This window comes from Carassius auratus, chromosome 34, assembly GCF_003368295.1.
Source record: "Carassius auratus strain Wakin chromosome 34, ASM336829v1, whole genome shotgun sequence".
Lineage (NCBI taxonomy): Eukaryota > Metazoa > Chordata > Actinopteri > Cypriniformes > Cyprinidae > Carassius > Carassius auratus.
Window position 1 is genome coordinate 7,649,142 of NC_039276.1, and position 24,813 is coordinate 7,673,954.

The window sequence follows — 24,813 nt, forward strand, 5'->3', positions numbered from 1 at the left end:
TTGAAAATGTTATAAAGAAACATCATGTGACATGATTAATAGGCCCTAAATCTTGAAAAAAAAGTCTGCTTATTTGCTGTTAAAGACTTACTATGACCTAATTTGATATATAATAAAAGATTTTTCCCCCACATAGTTTTTTCACAAATTGTGTGTGTGTGTGCTCTTGTTTTTGTGATATATCAGGATACAACTCTGTATAATGACATAGGTATGACACAGGTGTTACAAGGAGAGGGTGACCTATGAGGACATAACCCATGTCCCCATTTTTCAAAAAGCTTATAAATCATACAGAATTAGTTTTTTTTAAGAAAGTAAAAATGCACAGTTTCCTGTGAGGGTTAGGTTTGGGGGTAGGGTTGGTGAAGGGCCATAGAATATACAGTTTGTACAGTATAAAAACCATTACGCCTATGGGATGTCCCCACTTTTCACAAAAACAAACGTGTGTGTGTGTGTGTGTGTATGTATATAATACAAGACTTATTCACCTTATAAATCATTGACAAAAGCATGAAATGCTATATGTTTTGCACATATTTTGTGACAAAGTGTGATGTGCTAGAGCAAAACAGGCACAATTTGTGGAATCAGCAATTCAAAATGATTAAGAAAATACAATGCAGATCAGTATAATCTAATTTGAAATATACAATATTAATTAAAAAAGGTAAATCATTTTTCATTATTTCATGTAATTTTATTTATTTATTATTATTAATAATCGTTTTTTTTATGCAGAACAAAAGCTTTTGTTATTAGTGGTCTCAGGTTTAGATCAGTAAATCTGTCGATCCTGCTTTACAAACTCTTCGACTTTTATAAATACTCATGTGCGCTTAATTTCTCTCTGTATCAGGTCACAACTGACCTCTACCAGGTTCTCAGCTCCTATAACTACATACTGGAGTGCAGAGGCGTTGTGAAAGTCAAGGGCAAAGGAGAAATGACAACTTACTTCCTAAATGGAGGACCTAACAGCAGTTAACACTCAACGTCTGATATTCAGAACATTTCTGAGATGATATGGAGAGGAGACGCTCTGGGCCGGGCCTGCCTGGCGGTTGAAGTGCATCCTCCTGGACCAATCACAATAGGATTTGTTCAGAAACAAAGTGGCTTCTTTGCATACTTGTGACTTCTTATAGGTTTAATGGAGGGCTTTATTTAAGGCATGGAACAGCTCAGAAAGATGGTTCATCCTCAGAGACCAAAGAAACAAAGGAATCCTAAGGCATACCAAGCAGTTCTCCCAGTCTTATATTTCTTATATTGCCAAGAAAGGACAGATGAACTGCATTCTCTGCACCTGGCTTTGGCTCTCTCAGGTGTGGCGGGACTGCGATCTTACACCACCGACTGGTCCTGGTTGCTCCAAAACAAAACTGCATAAAAAAACTGAAGCCAATATACCTGTAAAACACATGTTTTATGTGTATATGATTCATCAGTGTATGTAAAGAGTTCTGTTCATATGGTTCTGTTGGGTTCAACACTGTCTGGGTGATATCACAGTAGATAAGAGGCATCACAATGAGCTAATATATGGTAGGCCATAGTCAGCACAGCAGCTGTATAAACCCTTTATGGTTTCCCGAACTTTGCCGCAGCGACTGTGGTTGTTAGTGGTAATGGAGCTAATGTTACCTGTGAATGATCTAGAGCTGAGAATTAACTTGAAAGGACCCAAAGTCATTAATTTTCAGTGTTGGGATTTGCCCATGTCCAAAAATGCAACAAATTTACACTGACCTGATGAAGCATGTCAGTCTGTCTTCAGTCAGATACTGCAGTCGAGAATCACTTTGAATAAATTTTGTCCTTGCATTTAGCAATTTATATCTCTAATCATGTGCAGGACAATTAAGTGTGTGTGAACCCAAATAGCCCAGTGTTTATGCTTTCGAGACAGATAAATGGCTGTCCACATTTACAAAGAGCACTCACTGATTCTTCTTCAGCTTTAATATGATGCATAATGCACTCTTACAACTTGCATACGACACGTTCCTTCCAGAATGTTAATTTAAGCAGCATAAATTGGTTTGTTGTCAGTAAAAAATTAGATTATACAATCAACCAACCAGTATGGCGGATGGTGACATGCAAGTCGCTGGTGGCATAAACAGGGCGTGTGACTTACAAATTTAAATTCACAGAACTACAGACACTTGTATACACCGAAGACACTTTTAAGGACAGAAGAGAACAGTCAAATTTGGCTGTTTTTGTATTTTAACATTTTATATTTTGACTCCAAAAGCCAAATTGTCAAAGCTATTTTAGATGATATATTTTATACATTAATATATTAGAATGCTGTCTATAAACACACACATGTGTGTATGTATGTATGTATGTGTGTGTGTGTGTTTGTACATGCCTAATGGAATGCTACAATCCTGCACATCTGAAAAGGAGAGAGAGGTTTTTAAGTGTAAATTCAGTCACTCTTTTGTCGCTGCATCCATTTGGATAAAATCAGTAACTAGCCTTGTAACCAAGTAAGCAGAATATGTTTGGCCTTTCTCCAAAAAGGGTTTCTGCATCCTGTCAAGTACACTACAATGTAATTATGAGTAGAAATGGATTTGCACAAGGTGAAATGGCAAGTGAGTGTTTCAGAACAGCCACAGTCGTTTAAAGCTTGGCAAACACATCTGCAAATATTGATTTTAGCCTTCGTTTATGGTGCGTGGTGCGTTTGGGTCCTCTATGGATGATTCTGTTATGCCACATATCTTCACAATTTTTGCACTGCAGCTTGACCAGCATTTCCTTCTCCCAGTTCAGTCTGATGGTACGACCCAATGAATGTCCATTTTCTCCAATGAGGCCTTTGTATGGAGTGTGTACACAAACAAATAGGCTACTCCATAAAGTGACACTTTTTTTTGTTTGTTTGTTTGCTTTGCCTGTTTCAGATCTTCATTTAATTCAGATAGTATTATGATATGATGTGTTGAAAAAATCTGCATTTTCTCAAACGTGTTATAAAACCATAAACTATTCGGTCCTGTTCGAGCTTATCAAAACTTGGACCCAGCTGGGCTTCCAGACTCTGTTATTTTCCTCAAAACATTTAGTGTCATTGTCTTGCCATGAATTTGAAAATAAAAGCTCTGGTTGAATGTTTTTTTGTATTTCATGTCACCATGGCACATGTAGTAAGGTATTTTAATGCTAGACAATGCAGTTGCCATATGAATTCCTAAGTTAAAGGTGAAGTGTGTATATTCTGCGCCGTTAGCAGCACCAAACGGATTGGATACGCTCCTTTACCGCCATTGGTCAAATGAAAGTTAGCCCCACCCTAGACTCACGCCATTGGTTGAGCCAAATGGTCGGGATTCTCAAACAGCAAAGTTATATTCTTTATCGCAGGATTTAGTTTTTGAATGGCTTAGTAGGTATCTCTTCATATTTAACTGGGAGGATAAAGTATTTAAACATTAAAAACACACTTCAGCTTTAATTAATTTCCTTTTGTTTGTTATCCAAATGAAAGCACTGAGGTAAGAGATGTCGAATAAATGCATAATATTAGCCTATGTCCTCCCGAGTTCTAGCATTTATTCCAGTTGAGCTTCATCTTGGATTGTCTTTGCTTGACTAAAGTGTCAAAACTCAATGCTGTTTTTTTTTAAACATCCAAATAAACTATTATAACTAATTGTGAAATCATGTAGTTATGATTATTACAGTGCCTGCAAAACAGTCAAAATTTTAAATTGCACTTGTGCTCTTCTCCAGAGTATTTGGCAATTTAATTGGTTTAGTAGATGCTTTTGGTAATACACCTGAAGCCGTTCGATCAAAAATTACAATTCTGTCATTTTAGTCGACCTCGTGTCATTTTCAGTCTGTATTATCGGTTTATTTTCCCTGTGGAAATTTTATTTTTAGGTCCAAACAATTAAAATGGACGAGAACTGAGGTTGTTGAGCCAAAAAAAAAAAAAAAAAAAAAGGAAATAGAAGGTGACGTTAATGTAAGACAGAATTGTCATATTTGAGCAGCCATGTATTATACGCATTATAATAGCCATGTATTATAACAGCCATGCTTTATAATATTTGCATATCAAATCGGGATTTGTCATTTGCACACTGTGATATAGTTATTGGCCTTTTCCGTATTTACATTTCAGATGATTGTGTGCTGGACAGCTGGACATCTAGACTATTGTTATGACAAAGATGAAGTGCCTTTCAAGTACATTTCAAGGTATTTCCTTCAAGAACTGCAAATCTATTGTATGGTATTTTATTACATCGCATCACACACAAATATAAATCAATAAATACATTTGTATGTAAATTTGGGATGTTGCATTAAATATCCAGGAGGTGGCAGCAGTGCACTTTCATTGGGCGACTCTGGGAAAATTTGCCTCCAATGTCTATGTGCGGATATGTTATTAATTATTGTATGCCAGTTTAAACATTTGTCACTTCATTTTTTTTATCAAACCTTAAAACTGAGCTCTTTTCAGGGCCATAAACCATAAACAAATTGTGTGAAGAAATAGAAGAACGGAAAACCCAACAGAGCGGCTGTTTGGTCACTCATGCATGTTATAATTCACATAATTTGAGTGCGCTTTCCCCACTGGCAAACCTGACCTTTTTTATCTTAAATATGTGCCCATGAAATACCCTCGTTTGGCTGTATTTGAATTTGGTCTCTGCGTGCGTCCGATCCGAACAGTTTGACTGAACAAAGCTGTTTTATGAAGCATTAAGGAAATGTTATTGTGATGGGCTTGAGAATGACATTTCAGTCTCAGTTTGGGTTTGATCCTGCAGTCAAAAGGTAAGAAAGACCTGAGACGAATCACAATGTCATAAAAATAAAAGATAGAAAAACTAAAAACAATTTCTTACCCTTATCATTCAGTTCTGGAATCCTTGAACGAAGGATTTTTATTAAAAAAATTTTTTAGGTAGGCTACTTTTTGTCAATTTTCTATTTTTTCTTCTTCAAATATATCAACCTTAACCATACTATTTTTATTTTTAAATGGAGAAAAATACAGCATAAAAAGTGAAATGGTCTCAAATGTATTTTTAACTTGTGTTTTTTCAACTCCTTTGTCCCCCACTTTGTGATTCAAGACTTCCATTCACAGTAGTGTGCTTTGCAACTGTAAAATTAGATCAGCGGTGAACATAAGCTGGAAAAAATAACATCAATTACACAGACGTCAGAAACGTACAGACTTTTCCCCCTCACTGAGTACAAATAAGCCTAAATGGGCTGTAATTTTCACATACACAAAAGCATTCACTGCATCACCTGGAACATTTCTTTCATTAGTCACGCTTCTATAAGCCAAATAACTCCCTCTAATAACCACAATCATCATCATCCTCATCTTCATCATAACTGCAGCTCTAAGGATTTGAGAATAACAAGTTTAGTAATTGGGTGAGGTCCTTTCCACACTTGACTTCAGTGACTTAAAAGCACATATTTAAACATTTTCATGCATGAAAGAAACTGAAGTAAAAAGTGTTTGTAAAAAAAAAAAAGAAAGAAACAAAGAAACAAGTGACTAGACAAAAAAAAATTTACTTTCTTGCAAAACTCCAATAATCTTTGTTTTATTTATAATTTCGAAAAATCTGTGTATCTCTACATATCCATACTCAAGTTGCTAATGTATAAATGTGTAAAGTGTAAAAAAAAAAAATCCACAAGATATACAAATTCAAGGCTTTTACTGATGGTTTCAGGACAGGGCCTTTCATTTGCATACAAACACACACTGGCAATGCACTACTGCTGGAGAGGGAGCATCGAGGTACACTGCAATGCAAAGACGAAGATTCAATCTTTGATCACTGACACTTTGGGGAAAAAAGAAAAAGAGATGCATGTACATTTGAAGAATTTTGAAACCCCCTGACCCTTAATCTGGCAATCATGCGTTCAACTTGTCATTTGCACAGTGAAAACAAACCAGGTGAATAGAAAGAGAATAAAACAGAACTCATTCATACAGCACAACATGGTCACTGAAAAGACCCATTGTCGAAAGGCAGCAAACACTGAGAGTGATATTAAGACTGATTCAGTTTCTCTCTTAGCCAACCACATTCATTTGCAGGAAGCACACCTGCAGATAGCATAGAGGACTAATAAATAACACATCTGATTATGCTTTCAGAGAAGAGACGTCTGACTAATGACCACAGTGACACTCAAACTAGGCATCTATGAAAGCATATGACAAAATAAAACCTGTGGAAATGAGGGAAAATCCAGCAATGTTACATTTCACATACAGTATATAGGCAGCCATAAAAAAAATCTTGCATGAGTTTTAACAATCAAAATAGAGAAAACAATCATACAAAATATATCTAAAATTGCATTGTAAAGGACCTTGTATTGCTCACCCAAAAATGACATTTTGAATAATTTCTTTATTCCGTGAAACAGAAATGAAGATGTTTAGATGAAAGCATAGGCTGCTTTTTAATACAATAAAATGTGAATAATTACCACAACTGTCGATATATATATATATATATATATATATATATATATATATATATATATATATATATATATATATATATATATATATATATATATATATAATTGACAGACCCTGTTCACAATCCACGTTTATTGTATGGAGGAAAGCCATTTTTTGGAAATCTTGACGGAATTTTCATTTTTGGGTGAGCCGTCTTTTTAAGTCCTGATGTCAATTAAAACTAAAAAACAACTAAAACTCCTTCTTATTGGAAAATATATTAATTGTGCACATCAGATTCATATAGCAATGCTTTCTTTAATATTCCATGCATGAATCTAATACTGTAATGAACCATTTGCTTCAATCAGAACAACGGTTTCTCATCTGTGACTGCAACTGGATGTCAAACAGCAGGAAGTGTTTCTTGAACAACATCAAAATAATTGGTTAAACCTGGTTCAAAATAGTTATTTTGTCCTCAGATGGGGTGGGAACAGGTTGGGGTTGCCATATTGGGTCAAACGTTGTAGTCAGGTGATTTGCCCTGCGGTTGTCTCATGTGGATCTGCAGAGTGATGAACGCTCCCACCGTCACGTGAAAGAGGATCTGCCACAAGTTACGGAGTTCATACAGATACATGTTACATAGACAGATCATAGCAAAGGCCAGGAATGACTTGATGTTCCTCCAAACTGAGAAGTGCGCGAACAAGTAACACTAAATATAGAAACAGAAAGAAGAGGAAAACGTTTTTAAGCAGAAAGAAGTAAATTCAGTACAGTACAAAACAATAATACTTTCATGTCGTAGTTTTGATCAATTTAATGCATCCCTACTGAAAAAAAGTACAAATTTCTTTAAAAAATTAATAAATAAAATGAACAGAAGTGTATTCTCTGAAACCAAGTGAACATATTAATATCCATTTTTGAAAATGTACTTTGCTATGAGGACAGAAGAAAAAAATACTGTTTTAGTATTAAGTATCTACAATACTAGCTGCTTTTGTTTGATGCTAATAAAAACGCAATGTTTCCAGATGTGATATATTAGCATCGGTTGGTCAGACAGAGACGGAGGGCAGAGGAAATGAAGGCTGGCAGGCTGACAGTAACTCACGGTCTGACGGCTGTCACTTACCTGATACAAGCAGGCCGCGGTTCCGAGGAAAAAAGCAATCACGTAATTAAAGTCTTCATCCTCGTTCTGCAGATGGAAGCAGAAAAAGAGGAGAGACAGGGTGCTTTGTTAAAGAGTGAACAAATTACAACAGGAAGCTATGTGCTAAAACACAGGATGAATTACTTGGAGCCAAGACTCGAGTGCTCACTTATCAGTGCATTATACAAAGCGAAGCAAAACTGTTTTGTTTACGCAAGAGGAAAATCACATAAGTGCAAAGTCTGACGAATTATTCAAGAGAACTTTTACTATCCATTAGTTATGATTTATTAGATTACAATGGCACTTACACATTTAAAAGTAATGTTTAGTCCAACGTTTTCATCAATAAAAGAAACAAAGCCCAATTTATTATTAGTGCATGATTTAAGTTACCTGCAATACGCTTTCTATTGCGTGGACTCCCCGCAGCAAGTTAAGAGCGCCACACAGGACACTTAGGACGCAGGCGACGATACCCGACAGGGTGATGGCCTCCAGCATTTGATTAGGAGCTGCAGGAATAAATCAAGCATAAAATCTGTGTCAAACTGTAGCAAAATAACGAGATTTGAAGATCTGCCAAGGGTAACCCGCCGTGCAAAGCGTCTACCATTATGCTAGGCTGAGTGTGTATGTGCTCATGGTCTTTCAAAACGCTCTGCTTTGTGAGAAAAAAAGTGGGAATGTTGTGTTCTCTACCTATGCCTTTATATTTAGACTGCTCGTGTTGTGAGAAGCCGTTGATTGATCTGATGTCCTCCGCGGACAGCTGATAAGGAGGCCGGAGCTTGATCTCAGTCTGCATGTCGGCCAGATTAATCTTGGTCGAGAGGGAACGTGGGCTGTTGTAACGTTGCTTGGTTTTCCGAATGAAGTTATCTGTCAAAACCATAAAAACGACACAGGACACAGTAAATGAATGCTTCAGACACAACATGGTCTATGTTACAAGTGGCTTCCGAGCATTTCAAATCACATTAAATGGATGTTCTTGAGGTTGCGTTTATTTTTTTATTCTGATAAATCCCAAAGATTTCCTAAACAAGGTGCAGCCTTATAAGTGACTACATTTAAATGTTCCACACTAGATGCAACTCCATTAGTGTTTACTCAAACTCGCCATTCTTCAGAGACTCAACGAATGCGCAAGGTTGCCAAAACTGCCCATGTAAAAAAAAAACTAATACAAGCAGAACTAATTATTCCAAATATTTTAGTCTGAATAAAATGAGAAGAGACAAACAAAATAATGACAAGAAAATGCATTTCTACTGGGTTGTCCTGATTCTTATTGGCAGATTCTTTTAATTCTGAATAATAATAGTAATAGTAATCAGTTTGAATAAGCCTGACGAATCCATCAGCCATCCATTAGTCTAAGCAGATCCTAGAGACAATTTCTGCCGAGGGTTTCTTCAGGCTTACTATGCTTTTTGGAAATGCAGTCCAGAACGATTACTGAATCAACATCTGACTCAAGTCACTCACTAAACTGCAAGTTCTTATTACTTTCAGTGATGTCCGTCTCTAAATGATGTAAGTGTGCTTAAGGTTCATGAAACTTAAATCAGTCTCATTACTGGCTTGTTGATTGTTCATAAGTTGTTATGTAGTTGAAGATCATGTTTCAGTTGAACTTTTGAGTAATAAATGACATTTACTGCAAACCGACGGGTTTATAAGTGCGTATAAAGCACATATTAATACCTTATTCTGCACGACCATGTTTTTAGATCCTTCCCCATACCTTACCTAACAACTTCCTTAATACTAATTATTAATAAGAAGGAAGTTAGGAGTTTATTAAGGAACAACTCTTAGTTAACTGTGAAGAAATGTTCCCTTTAAGAAACTAATATTTTATTCAGCAAGGATGAATTAAATGTATCAAAAGACGTGATAGTATAGATATTTCTAATGTTACAGAAGATTTGTTTATTAATTAAATGCTGTTCTTATGAATTTTGCATTCATCAATCATTAAAAATTCCTGAAAAAAGTACCACAGTTTCTACAAAAATATTAGGCAGCACAACATAAGAAATGGGGTTTGAGCACCAAGTCATCGCATTAGAATGATTTCTGAAGGATCATGTGCCACTGAAGTAATGGCTGCTGAAAATTCAGCTTTTCAGAACAGATTAAAAAGGTTATGTTAAATTGTAATCATATTTCACAATATTACTGGTTTAACTGTATTTTTTGATTAAATGAATCCAGCTTTGGTGCGTATTAGACTCTTATTTCAAAAACATTAAAACATCTCCCTGACCCCAAACCTTTGAACAGTGGTTTAAATACAAATGTATTAATTAATTAAATGATATTGAAAATATATTTAAATTTAGTCCCCTTCTGCACAAAGAGATTTCTCTCAGAAACGGCCTCTAGAAACTCACCAAACTCAATGAAAGAGAAGGGCCTCAAGGCGCTGTTGATCCGCTTGGTGTCATAAGTCACAATGAACTCTCTCTGAAGCTCGTCCAGGAAGCTGAAGGCCAGGACATTGGGATAGTTTTCTGTGCAAACCATCAAGTACCCGACTCCAAGAGAGCTCGTGAAACTATGAAAAGCAAGACATGTAATAGTTTACATCATACTCAATTTAATTGGACATGTGGACATCTGTGGACAGATAGGATGGGATTATTGAATGGACAATTGAAGTCCATTTCAAAGACCTGAAAATCCAAACAACCACACTGTTTAAAAATCAGCCTTTACACCCGTTCTGAATCAGTATGTTCACAGAGTTATCTTTAAACACTCTGTTTTCTCTTTGAGGACAGTTTTGTGACTTGCCTCAGGAAAGAAACTTGTGTCTCTTCAGATTGAATTCTGTTTGGAGAGATGAAACAATCCATTGAGTCACTCCAGAGCCTGCTTATGAAATTTGGAGTGATGAATAGCAGCCAGACTACGAAGTGATCACCCCTGGGTCCCTCAGTGTAATGCATTTGAATTAGACCTTGCTGAAGGAGAACAGTTGGCAGTCAGAGCAGTCCACCCCACTGTGTCATTTGTGTTCGCCGGGAAGTTTTAATTAAAGGGACGGTCACCCAAAAATGATTGCTTCCCCATGTACCATCAATATAATATAGTTAGTTCTGATAGACAGTCATTAGAAATATAACAAAGTGTTTGCTTTTGCCACAGTTTGCTATGGTAGATAACTATATAATTCGAAAGCTTGTGTAGCACTGAGATTTTGGCAGAAATTGTATGCAGTAGGTGTGTATAGAGATTAACTGTGAGTTAGTAAAGAAGAATTGCAAAAAGCATGGTTCTAAATGTGTACGATTATATTAGCTCAGTAATTAATAAAACATTTACACTGCATGGAACTTACAGACAGCAGCCACATTGTCATATTAAAAAATGTCAAAATCCATTGAAGTACAAATGCTTTTCCAGTGTAACACACTGCGAACACCACAGTTGGTTTAACACGACTGCATTAATAACTCACTTAATGTTGTAAAGGCCAGATCTGAGCGAGCAGCGATCAGGAAACTGGCTGAGTTTTTTGGACAGACCCTTGAGATGTTTCTTAGTCTCCTGAAATCCTTTATCCTGTTCATAGTCTGTGGAGGCCGAGAGTGGTAGACCATCCCTTACTCTCACCACAGAGGCAAACAGCACCATAGACATCTTACAGACACCTGGAAGAATGAAAGAAAACCAGAATTCAGAGCATGTAATGCACCACCTCACTCTCTCTGTTTTCTGCTGACAACTTAGAATATACTAAAGTAGAAACTAAAATAATATGAAATAAGTACGACTGATAAAGTCTAGAGTCTCGTATGAATTCTATACTATATCTATATCTATATTCGATATCTAACACTCATGAAATCTGCAGTACACTGTGCTAAGCTAATAATAACGTTAGCATGTTTGCTGATAGCTTGTCATCAGATCACATCGGCTGACAGTCCTATACACTACAAAAGCACACATCTAATTATACAGGCTTATAACTGAAAGCAAATAACTAAAATACACTTTGGAGTTATACGCAGTGATGTAGATGTCACTGCTACCATAGCAAGACTGTTAGCAGCACGAAATTAAACGACTCTTACTGCATGCACTGTAACTGTTAGCTGCACATACCCACTGACACAAGGCGTTTTGATATATATTAAGACATTATAATCCTTTTTGAGATATGTTGCTAGATTACTATCGTGAACGCTGAGCTCTTCATGTAGATTTCACAGCAGATGCTTGTGCTCAAGTTTGATACTGCTCAGCTTCGGGCAATTCCGTCTCATCTTCGTCGTAGTTCGATTTAGCATCGGCTTTGTTCGGCAAAATTCGGCGTGCGTGTGAGTCTGTGTGACGTGGCTGGACGCAAAAGCATTATGGGCAGTGCTTGAAGTGTACGCAGATGATGATGATGAATGTAAATTCATATTAAGCTAGCCTACTATTTTAATGTTAAACATTACTTTTCCATTTTAAAAATGAAACCTCAATAATAAAAATCACTTCTATCTAAATAATTTACTGCTCATGAATCCCAATAAAATAAAATAAAATTAAACAAAACATAATATGGGTGATATTTAATATCTAAAAAAAATGGACGAACTACAGTCAGATTAAATAAATAACATTTAAAATGTTGATGTTTAGATAACACATCATCAAAACAACAATAACAAAAAAAAAAAAACGGAAAAAATTAAATACAAAAAACACTGAATCACGGGGGCATCTTATCTGGTAATATTTCATGTTATGTAACCGCCACATACATATCTCAGTTTTATAGCCTCTGCTTTTAATTTAAATATAACATCCTTGATTTTAAAGCTCATTATTGTATTGTTCCATTTCATCACTCACTCTTCTGGATTTAATGTCTTTCCAAGGATGAAACCACGAGCTCTTCAGTCTAAAGTGACCTCCTGGAAACATTCACTTCACAGCATGCGTTGAAGATTGATTCTCTTTCATTGGACAGCTTGATAAATAACTGGCAGTCTATAGCTATGTATTTAGTGCAGGAGTGTCAGAGTGACAAGTGAAGATGTTTTCGTTCATAATGACAAGATGTAGAGCTGAAAATACTGCAGCAGCTTATGGAAGAGTAAAAGATGCGGTACCTGATGCGGTATTAATATCAATTTTGGATGATTAAAAACAACAGTAGAATTATTATGGATTTTGAGCAATTCTAAACTCACAGCCTTGGGTGTATTTTTTCATAAAACCCAATTAAAGCACAAAAATGTCTTATTCTGCTGCTGTTGCTGCTGAGAAAATATATGCTTTTTATTTTTTTTTATTTTTATTTTTTTTTACTTTTACTGCCACATCTGTGAATGAGTTTGTATGGATTTATTGGCGAGTGGTGCACATCATTTTGATTATTGCATTCAGAGCGAGGGTGAGAAAAATCTTTATTCCTCCAGTAAAGATAATGGGGGTGTATTTATACCACTGACTTCTGTTACTGAGAGATTTGTCCCAGTGACTCGTATAATTGAATATTTGCATAGGCTATTCATTTTCTCGCCACAATCTGAAAAGGACTGTGTTGAACTAACTGATCATTTCAATATGTGAAACAATATGTCATACAACAGGGAAATGTGGAGGTTTGCACTGTCGAATATTAACAAAATAATACATATCATGCTTTAGATTCATAGTCATAAAAATTCAATTATGGGTAGGATATGAATGTTCATCTTGTATTGATTAACAGCTCTGGGACTTTTTATTCTATCATTCCACTTTTTTGTAGTTTGCCAATCATTGTGTCTGTTTTAGTAACGGAGATTTTTCAGCAAATCTCTCCACAGGTTTCATAGTTACGCCAGTGATTGGGTTTATGAGTGAGTCATTGAATCGATTCGTTTAATCATTGATAAGTGAGCTTTGAATCATTCACTCAACCGATTCTTTCAAACACGGATTCTTTTTAGGGAGACGTGAGCTGTCGATTCGCTGGATCTTCGTTTGTAATTTCGTTGGCGGAGTGAACATTGACAAAGTAGTCGCAATATTGTAAGTTAAATGTAAGTTAATCTCTATTTGGAAGAAAACAAACAAACAACAACAGTTAACCTACTTATTAACAGTCGCAGAGCACGCCAGATTCAAGAAACAAATGAATATTATGCTGTTGAGTGGAACCAAGCAATTATTATTCAGAATTGCTTGGTTCCACTCAACAGCATAATATTCATTTGTTTCTTGAATCTGGCGTGCTCCTCGACTCTTAAATCTATAAGACGGCCTCAATAACATATGTATAGGCTAGTTATCACAATAAACTAAATTTATTACAATAACACTAATTATTTTTATTATCAGCTCATTCAGTTTTTCAGGTGGATTTTGAACTTTATTTATTTTTTAAGCGTTCTGAAGTTCCTATGTGCTTATATATGTGACATATACAAATTATTATGGATTAAGTCTGGACTGGCAAACAATTTCCTCGTGATAAAGAAAGGTGTTTGATGGGCCATGCCTGGATTATGACAACTCGCCATATCCTGGATGTTTAAGGTCAGTAAGATGGGATACATTTTATTAACTTTCAGCATCACCCAATTATAGAGAGAAAGTATATGTACTCTGTATGCTTTACACAGCATAATATGTATTTAGCTTCCATTTCTTAACTTCCATTCATTCTGGCATTTTCTTGTCCTCCTTTCATCCCTGGTTCTGACATGTAGGGGTGCATCCAGGCAAAAGTAGTTGCCTGCACCGTCAGTAAGCTTCCTCCATGTAATTTTGATGGAGCCATCCTTCTCTCCAAACCATTAAACAGTCACACATTGCACTTCACCAGCAGGTGTTTCTCCATGGGCAGCCATTTAAATGTCCAACAGTGACTCATCCCTTGAGTTTCCAATCTGGCAAACAGCTCATGCCTCTTACAAGGGTCCTTGTGCAGTTCGATGGCAAAGGGCTCGGTTCGTTTGAGATCATGACAGAATTAGTCCAAGACTTTCGTAAACAAAAACACCTGACAGAAAAGTTTGATAAGAAATTACTCAGGAACAGCAAAGCAGTGCTTGTTTTTTCAGTTTCATCAGGCAATTTATTGTACACTGTTGCACCCACCATGACAGCATAGGTGTTAAATAACAGCAGGGAGAAGACTAATTTTCTCCTTCATTTCAAAAGTAGTGAGTGACATCTTCCCATATATACCATGATCGTCTTTACAAAAAGGAACAATTCCAAAATAACAGGCTTGTGGTCAGAAGTTTTATTATTTTTCACTCTTGGCTTCATTAACCTGACAGATTGGCTGTTTTCATATATAATTATAAAAGCTTATATCTATTTAGCATGTGTGCATGTATTGTTATCCTAATAATAAAAAAAAAAAGTTTACATCAAATATGTGTGGCTTTATTGCAGACACATTCAAACAGAAAACAAATGAGGTGTCAGGCATAGAGACAAAGTCAGCAAACTAGCCTGCATTTGTCCTTTGGTGTTTAAGAACAACAGCAAAAGTTCACAAATGTTTCTAACAAACAGCGTTTTTTTTTTTTTGTGCTTGTCTGTGCAAAACATCATTAAAAATTGGTATGTTGCCAAAGTGTTGCAACGTGGCTATTAAAATGTTGTTGTTTTTTTTTTTTAGCATGTTTTTGTGCGGTTACCTACTGGTGCGATTCAAAAGAGCCTACCTAAGTCTCAATTATAAGATATTATAAGTTCTCTATGAAAAAAATATTCTGGTATATCTTTTAAATTCAATTCAAATTAGGTCTAAAGATTTTTTTCACCATCATCCTCTGGGGAAAAATTACAGTGAAACACTCCATTGCAACCCTGTTTGTATTTTCATCTTGAAAAATAATAAAAATTAACGTTTTTGCACTTTAAAAGTAGTATTCATAACCAAATAAGAAGTAATGTTCACATAACGTTATTTGAAAAAATTTGACAATTGTTCTTGGAAATGTATGCTTTTTATTTTGCATTGTGTTCATTGATGCAGCAAATCTGTACATATGGCTGGGCACAAAAAAAATCAATGCGTCAGTGACTTCTTGGCATTGTTGTAGCTCCCACATCCCACAAGGAACCAAGTGAAGGCCCCTGACCATCCAAATATTGATATAAATGTCAATGCACAAATGAACCATGTCGTGACAGCGGTTGAACATACTGTAGTGAGACAAACCTGTGCAAGCGTTCACCCACATCTGTCATTTTGGACCATTATTAAACATGTTCTGGCAAGCTATCTGAACTCTTCCCCTCAACAGGACCTTTTTACATCCAGCTACGATACAAATTCAGCATGTGTTCCCACTTTAACCTTACAGACAGTATTTTGAACTTGAAAGCCATTACCTTGCATATAATTGATATCTATGCATCAGCGTTCCTTGGCTCATGTTTTATTCATTATTTCTTGCCACAAATTTGGCAAGGAAATGTAAACTAAATTCCTGTTCAATTATTATTTTTTTCGTGTTCCGTCTCCCAAAGATACATGTAAACAATTCATAATTTAGCGATGTGAATAGAGAACACCCAACTGGATTGCAAATTACGATGAGCAATAGTGCTCTTCAATTGTGTTTCACTATCCCTGAGAACCTTATTCATAATGAAACGAACCAACCCTCTGAATTATACAACAAAAGATCAGCTACAAGACCATTAAATATGGATCTCCCTGCCTAGAGGAGGGAGATTTCCACACACATAACAGTGGAGTTGCCACAGAGATACTGGTAAGGGTTGTGGTATCAAGATGAGAGCGCCAACATTTGGGAGAGAGCAAGTAAAACGGATCCTCCAGTGAGACTTGTTAAATGAGCATCACTCAACATGCCTTAAAGCAAACCACCTCGCTCCCGCATAAATGAAGACATTATATGTGGTTCCCATCATCACTTATTGTACCATTCCCATGCTTAGAAGAGGAAATGTCCATATGTGTATTATATATCCAGAATAGCAATGCAAATAAAAAAACCACATAACCAGACTAGACTTTTAAAATAAGCAGAAACATTCATTTACAATGGAATGCAAAGGGCCCAGAAATTTTAATGGATTGAACTTCCAGAATTAATTTTTTTCAAATTATATTTTTAATTGGTTTCAAACTATTTTTTGTTACGTAATTTTATTCTGTAACAACTGACAATAAAACATAAGGAAAAAACGACTTGCTTGGAAACATGTTCTTGTCTTTGCTCTTGTATTTTGGCTGTAGTACTGTATTTCTTGAAAATAGTAAAATATTTGGACGACAGTTATTAAGGCCACAAAGTTCAGCTACAACAACTTTCTCCATCTTTTTTTTTTACTCCCAAAACCGTGATGTTATACAGCATTCTTTCCTTTTTTTTCTTTCTTTTTTTTTTTTTTTACAAAAATATTTGCAGATACGATTGTACACTTTATTACTCCTCACTGTAATGGGAGTCACGACAATGTATCCTGGTGATAATTGGTTTTGCCCATTAAACACCAGCCACCCATCAAACGTATGGGACCCTTGCGAGTGAAGGCCCAGTGTTGCATAGATTTCAGGTGTTGATTTCAGTAACTGAAGTCACAGTATTTGAAAAAAAAAATTTCACAAAATGTCAGGAAATTAAAACTAAACAAAATAGTTTGAAGTGGTCTGATGGTTGTACATTGGTATTACAAACATAAGGGCACAGCTGTATAAAAAATAGCCTTTTTAGCTGAGGTTTCAAGTCTGTGGCATCAGTGCTGGGATGTCTATGCCCAAGTCACAGTGCAATGATAGACTCCTCCCATTTATAGGAACCACACCCACACTATTAGAGCTCCTCTTTCCGCTTGCCCACTTTCTCTTGGTCTCGGCCCCTGAGATTTCTCATGAAACCAGTGAAGCCAGCTTCCTGTAGGGGGTACACAGTGTACACAGTGAGAAATGAAAACTGTTTACCACTGTTTACTCATATAATAAAAAAATAAAAATAAAAAACATTAACGACGCTGACCCCAAAAGAATTTGGACACTTGCATATAAATGCATATAAATACATGTCAAACGCATCAATGTCACTGTATTAGATTAACCAAGGCAAAATAAAGGAGGTGGCATTTGCAAATAAATTATGCTAGAGCTTTTTTTGTTTCAGTGTTTTGTTTTTTTATAATTGTCCCAGGTGTACTGTAGTTAATCACATTAAATATGGGCACGTTCCAATAAAGGTGCAGTCACATTGGATATGCATGTGAAATTACTTCGGATTCAAGATATGATACAACAGGATGATGTAAGTCAGTTGTTCTTAATCTTTTTAGCTCGAAGCCCACTTTTAAAATAATTAAAAGGTTAGAACACACACATGTACATAAATACATATATACACTGTTTTTATACAGTATATACCTATTATATAAATATAAATCTCAGAAGTCTGCAGTTTAAACAAAATCATCTCAATCATGATCCAATCTTTACAGTATAATTCCAAACCTATTAAATAGGTATTGCTTAAAGTGTGCTTGTGCTTTCAACTTATGTTCTATCACATGCAATAACATTTATACATTTTTTTGTGTATCTGAATATCTCTCACAAGAAAGAACACTTACCCCTCTTTCCCCGTTATATTTCTCGCTGAACTTCCCATAGTTGTAATAGTTGAATGTTGGGTAGCCCTCAACACCCTCCTGTTTACACAACTCATGGTTTTGTCCCTTTGTGCAGTCCACTGCAGCATATGCAATCTGAAAGAAAGTACTGCATAATTATTTTAACAGGAAATGGTCATATATTAAATATCCTTACTTCAGAAGTCAGAAAGAGTTTTTTTTTTTTGTCAAATATGTTTACATGCACAATGAATCTGTCTTGGTGACAGGAGCTTCCAGTACAGAAGAAAGTACAGACAGTGCAAACGTACATGATAGTGCAGACATACATTGTAATTACATAGTAGAGATGAAATATAACACTTGCATAAGAAAAACTGAAAATGAAATGCAATATAATACAGAAGAATTAGAGGAACATAGAGAAAAACATAAGCTAATTGTTTTAATGAATGTACAGAATGTACTCCTGAAGTTCTTAACGTGTTCAGCTCCAGGTTGTTAAGAATGCACCAGACAGCCAGCTCTTTAACCTCCTGCCTATTAGCAGGCTCGTCTCAATCAAACATGTGGCGTATGATGGTAGTGTCATCTGCAAATTTCAGGACCTAGACATAGGGATCTTTTGCATTGCATTTGTTCGTATTTAGGGAGAAGGGCAGTGGGGAGAGCACACATCCCTGAGGGGCGCCAGTGCTGATCATGAGAGTCCTGGATCTGAGTTTCCCCAGCCTCACTAGCTGCTGCCTGTCTGTCAGGAAGCTGGTGATCCTCTGACAGATTGGGGAGGGCACGGAGAGCTGGGTCTGTTTGTCTGAGAGAAGGTCAGGCATGATGGTATGATGGAACTGAAGTCTACAAACTAGATCCTTGCATAAGTCTCAGATCTATCCAGATGCTGTAGAATATAATGCACTAAATCACTAAATCACTTTAGACGTGAAAGCGACAGGTCTGCAGTCAAAGGGTTTTAGGGACCAGAATGATAGTGGAGTGTTTTGAGCAGGAGGGGACTACACACAGTAACTCCACAATGTGATATGCTCTAAACAGCTGGAAGCCTGGCAGATGAAACGCATTGTCTGGAATGGCTTGATTCAGCCAGGTTTCAGAGAAGCACAATGCAGTAGAGTTTGAAAAGTCCTTGTTGATGTGGGTGAGTAGTAGTAGTACATCCATTTTGTTAAAAAGGGAATGGACATTTGCAAGATGAATGCTTGGGAGTTTAACCAGCTTGCTTCCCAATTGTGTGTCTGTGCACACATTTGTACAGCACCACTGCACCTTTTACTAGAATGTCCAATGAAATATCTGAATAATCAAAAAACTTCAAAATATTGTCTGGGGTGTGTTGCTTAATGTTAAGGAGTTTGTCTCTAGAAAAACTTAGAGAAGAATAACTAAACACAGAAACAAAAACAAAAACAGCCGAAGAATTGCAGAGCTCAGTGCCGTGGCTGCCATTCGCGGTGCCATCTTGATTATAGATTAAAGATAGATTATAGATAGATTCCCCCAAGAATGTTGTATCAAATAGTATTGCTATGGTAATGTGATATACAAAGCTGTGGTTGTATCTATCAGGACTTTTTGGAAACAAAAGTACATGTGTGTGGTAATTAATTATGCTGGCTGATCCTGGTTTCATTGTTTATGCTCCTGAGCCCCTTGGAGACCCATTGTGGCGAGCTCCTAGAAGGATTTACTTTCTCTAGAGAAAGCTGTATATCTGAAACACATTTTCAGTCAAACAGCCCAACTGCATTTATACATATTGCATAGTGTGTGGACTGAATTGAACAATGCTTTGAGTTTCTATTGGGCTAATTTATAGAGATGAAAAACACTGCTCAATAATCCATAAGGCTGCATGACAGCACATTTGAATCTTCTTGATAACAATTAGATTGCTTATAAAACTTCTTCTGATATGGCAAAAACAATCAAGAATGAATGACATCAACATATAACAACCCTAAAGCTGATAGCCAATAGCACCTAAAATCGAACCTAAAACTTCTTTGCCCTTTAGAGTACAAGTAGATATTTTAATGTGTGAAAATGTAACTGTGAAATCTAACAGCACAGCTGCTTTGGCACTGACTGAATGGCTTCACTCACTGCCGCCCTACATCTTGAATTTAGCCGTTTTTCTCTAGGGTAATAAAAAATTAGTAATACATTCCTGTCAAAAAAGGCCAATCAAAGCAGCATATGATAAAATAATAAAGCAAAAACCCCAACATTAAAACAAGAGAAAAAAATAAATGTCTCTTGATGAACGGCATTCGTCTTTTTCCCTCAGCTCAAAAAAAAAAAAAAAGTTGTCAACTGGTGTTCAGTACATTTTATATCACTCGAAAGGTGAAAAAAAGTCATTTGTATAACTTAATATTTATCACCATGACAACCATGTTTGAACCTATAAGTTTAGCTGAATCCATGTAGTGAAATTGGCATGTAGTATTCTAACTCTTAGGACAAAAAGAGTTCACATGAAATGCGATGATAAGGATCTCGGTGCACCAATCAAAGTTGATCCTCCAAGACTACAGGGTTTCATTGGAGGTTGACATGAATGTCTGTGATTATTAGGTCTTTATAATGAGAGGAGAAAATGGAGAGGAAAGGGATAGTTCATTTGGTTGCCGGCCAATTCTGACATTGATCCTTGTGTTGGTGGAATACCCTCTTGGCACTTGACTGATCTTGCTATAACCTCACCAATAAGCAGATGTAAGCAACATAAGACTCATGGAAACTCTGGATTTTGTGCTTAAAGAGGGTCGTTTATGAGATGGATGAGGCTAAAAGAAAAGTTGCTCACAAAGGCACAGAGATTCTTCTCAGACAGTAATTATCAACCTCACAGAGAAAGAGCCCACCCAGGTCATTGTGCACAGGAAATGAATCGGCCAGTGAGCTCATGAATATTACAAAAGAGATGTTATTTCCTTTGCATTTGGTGGTATTAAGTTAAAAGAGGTCAACCAAAGAACATCTGAACCAAGACTAGGCTTGACACCATTAGCCTTTTTCCACAATCGGAGTATGTTGTTTTTAATTGGACTGCATCTTTTGGCTTTCACTACGAAAAATAAATAAATAAAAATAAAACAGAAAAAAAAACTGTTTAATTTGCAAGCATATGGGTAGCAATATTCAATTTGGAATGTAATATGCAAAATGACAATGCAATATGTAAAATGGCAATGCATTTCTGTTTTTACATTTACATTTTCCAATTCATTTGTGCAACGTTTGGTGCAAAATGAAAATAAATTTAATAACATAATTTTCATTTGCCATTTCATACACCAGTTTTAATATGTAAAATGAATACTAATTTTAACGCTTTATAAGTTGCAAAATGAAAATGAAAATGTATTACAGAAATGATTAGATATGTGTAACATGTTCAAGCAAAAACTGTGGCAAAATGATCATCTAAATGCTATTTTGCTTAAATGCATTAACACTCTCAGTCAAGACACTTACGATTGCATATTCATTCAATGTCCCGCAATGAATGTAGCAAAATTCAATGTGCACATTCAAAATGCATTCCGAGCCGATCACGTGCCCCCTCGCGCCATGTTAATCACTGCGTGAACAAGGCAGGGCTTGCAGAAGGTCAGAGACTCAAATCTCAAGAAGAGGATTCAAGTGAGAGAACATAGACAAGACAGTTGGTCCGTGTACATTTTGATCATTTCGGTTTATGGCTTCAATATTTCATTCGCACTTGTGGGCGGAGCTGAAGCGCTCCTTTCATCTGATTGGTCGAATCGCTCCACCTTCAGCTCGGTCTTTTCATTCTTTCAGACAGAATAAGAGTCAGTGCGAGTGAAGCACTGTAATGTCTGAAACCACCGCTCACTGTTAATTAGCATAATATTTTAATCAGATGTAGCTGGGCATATAATTCCTACTTCTGAGACCTGCAAATTGTTTCTAGGTTATAGTATTGTATAAATATTGTCCCACTGATAAAAACAGTGCAAATAGTTCTATCTCCTTGGATAATTCACCAGGATTGGATTTCCACCACCACGTGACGTGATGGGGAGGATTTCTGAAGATACTCGCAGTCACACAACACAAGTGTAGTTGTTTTTTCTCAAAACGTTTACGTTTTACAATGCCAAAGAGGTCTAAAGTGTGGCTACGCTTTAGAAAAGTGGATACAGAGTCACCAATTTAATTAAGCATTTGTTTGGATGAGTGTTTTGCCCTCCCTCCCGGTTTAGTTTGGTCTACTCCATTGCGTATCTTGAAACACGCCCCCTTTCACATCGTCTAAAAAACAGACAGAGAGAGAGACAGATTTATCTGGTACAGCGAATTTATCTAAGCAGCAGGCCACTGTATACGCTCACTTAAAACATAACCGACTGTGTTTACGAGAATACTTGCAGAGACAATTATTTTGATATAATTGTGTGTGTATGTGTTCATTCAGAAGTTACGATACGCAAGTTGCAAAAAAATTTTTATGAAAAAGATGATTGCTGGGCACCACTGTCAAGAAATATCTGTGCATGTATATTTCTGTCTGTGTGTGAGTGTGTGTTTGTACAGCTATGTTCCCATCACCCTGTTCTTATGTGCATTTTGTAGCATCGCATCAGAAACTATATTTTATGCTCAGATTAGGTGTTTTTTGTCGTGTGAATTTTTTTTTCATTTTACTGTTACTGAATAAATTCTTCCATGTACATGAAAAAATGTACATGTGACTTTGTACAATGGGACTGCATAACTTGGCTAACCACCTCGTAGCACAGCATTTCAAATTTTATGGTCATTCTGAAATGCCTGAGCAAAATCTGTCGTCAAAGTATTTGTTTATAATTGCCTCCCAGATGATTGCGATCCCACACAGCAAGCAGCCACCTTCGAAAGCAATGATCACATTTATGGTTTCGTCTGCTCGCTCTGAGCCTCAAGTAATTTATTATATATGAAAATTATTATTTTCAGTGGCTCCTCCTACTTTTCTTAGTGATATTTAGTGCCAGTTTATCAGGAAGTGATATTCCAATTCTTCGCATAAGTTGAATTCTCAAATTTACATAGCAAGTATGTATGTGCGTGCAGAGAGAGAGAGAGAGAGAGAGAGAGAGAGAAAAGTGTGCTTTCCATAAAAAAGGCACTTTATTGGGGAAAAACTTCTTTATTTTTATCCTATTGTTTTGTTGGTCATTGTCTTTGTGGGTTTTGGTTGAGTTTCTGTTGTAAGCTGGAACGACTTTTGTAGTAGTTGGAATAATTTGCGCGAAGTGATATGCAATGGTAATGCAGTCGCCAGATCTGGAACTAATTCATAGCTATACATTTAGTGGAAAATAATTGCTTGGCTTATAAAGTTTGTCAACCAATCAGAATCAAGCATACAGTGTAAATATTAAAATGTGTAGTCCTTAAATGAGTAATGAATTCAGCTCTACTGAGAGATGCAGTGACTGACAGAAAGGAGCAGAGGTTTTTGTTTGTGGGAAAAATTACTATGACTGTGTATTAAAGGATGCTATAAAGTGGCTCACTGTTTGGAAAAACCATCAGATGGAGTTTCATGAACAGGACTTTTAGTCTTCAGACAAACTGTACCTGTTTTTAAATATCTTTTAAGGGTGTAAGCACAAAATCTAAGAAAAACAAAAACTGGCTCCATTTGAATCTTGGCCAAGTGAATTTCCAAATGCCGTTCATCTGAATAACGATTATGCGCAAGTCTAAACTTAAGAGCAGTAGGGTAATTGAAGAGAATTGACGTTATGCCTAATGAATTATAGACATTTGCAAATAACAATTATACATCACTGTCTTATGGCAAGAGATAAATGTCTGCTGTTAAAGAAGCCAAAGGGAACGTTTTTACATGCCTCTGAAGATCCAAAAGAGAGACAGCTACTTTCAAAGAAGTTTCAGGAGAAAGAGGAAAGATTTAGAGAATGATGAAATGTCAGTGTGTAGACGTCTGCGATGGAGTGTTACTCAGAGAGTGTCTGAAGTGTGAAAAAAAAAAATCTGCACTCGTCAAAGTGAAAGCAATGTGTGAATTTAAAAGTTAAGCCAAGCACACTTCAAAACTTAAGCTTGTCGGCCCTTCATGCGTTAAGTCTTCACCTAGTCTGCAACAAAATGCCACACAGATCATAGCCAACTCTAAGCAAGCTGTGCATCTGACATCTATTTAATGATATCTATTGCGTTAACTACTTACAGAACTACATAGGCTGCATTTACACCAAGTCTAAATGGACAGATCTGATCTTTTGACCAGATCCGATTTTTTGGCCCATCGGTTTACTTTCACTTTACAGACACAACTGGTATCCGATATCTGTGTTTAAATTAATTCCCGCCCAACAGGATTGTCTCCAGTTATCGCTTCAGACCCGTGGGTTTTGAGTGACCGTGCTAAAAATATTTGTATTATTCATGTTGAGTGGCCATTATTATTTGCCAGCATGGACAATGGCTGTCGTGGATGTTTTGCAGCACAAAATCTGAATGAACGGATAAAAAAAAAAAAAAATTACAGCAATTTTCATTCGCTATATTATCTACA

General features: G+C 36.3%; 3 protein-coding genes across 5 annotated transcripts in view; 1 reads left to right on the forward strand and 2 right to left on the reverse strand.

The window, feature by feature from the left end:
- LOC113053059 (adenylate cyclase type 5-like) overlaps nucleotides 1–3,134 on the forward strand; it is a 75,280-nt gene extending 72,146 nt beyond the window's left edge. For both annotated transcript variants that reach the window (XM_026217713.1, XM_026217714.1), the window contains exon 21: nucleotides 863–3,134. In XM_026217713.1, coding sequence (XP_026073498.1) covers nucleotides 863–991 — 129 coding nt within the window. In that variant the 3' untranslated portion in view covers nucleotides 992–3,134. The remainder of the gene's footprint in view (nucleotides 1–862) is intronic.
- A 3,664-nt stretch (nucleotides 3,135–6,798) lies between these two features.
- sec22a (SEC22 homolog A, vesicle trafficking protein) lies at nucleotides 6,799–11,965 on the reverse strand. 2 transcript variants are annotated; one of them, XM_026217716.1, is made up of 7 exons: nucleotides 11,747–11,965; nucleotides 11,128–11,320; nucleotides 10,058–10,221; nucleotides 8,358–8,537; nucleotides 8,052–8,170; nucleotides 7,635–7,700; nucleotides 6,799–7,211 (listed from the first exon to the last, which is right to left on the reverse strand). In XM_026217716.1, the coding sequence occupies exons 2-7, from the start codon at nucleotides 11,307–11,309 to the stop codon at nucleotides 7,011–7,013; spliced, it is 912 nt and encodes a 303-aa protein (XP_026073501.1). In that variant the 5' UTR covers nucleotides 11,310–11,320; nucleotides 11,747–11,965; the 3' UTR covers nucleotides 6,799–7,010. The 2 variants fall into 2 exon arrangements, with proteins under 2 accessions (XP_026073501.1, XP_026073500.1); XM_026217715.1 differs by having other exon boundaries at nucleotides 11,778–11,964.
- A 3,467-nt stretch (nucleotides 11,966–15,432) lies between these two features.
- pdia5 (protein disulfide isomerase family A, member 5) overlaps nucleotides 15,433–24,813 on the reverse strand; it is a 48,178-nt gene continuing 38,797 nt past the window's right edge. Inside the window, exons 16-17 of the mRNA XM_026217717.1 lie at nucleotides 18,240–18,374; nucleotides 15,433–17,536 (exon numbers count right to left, since the gene is read on the reverse strand). Coding sequence (XP_026073502.1) covers nucleotides 17,456–17,536; nucleotides 18,240–18,374 — 216 coding nt within the window. The 3' untranslated portion in view covers nucleotides 15,433–17,455. The remainder of the gene's footprint in view (nucleotides 17,537–18,239; nucleotides 18,375–24,813) is intronic.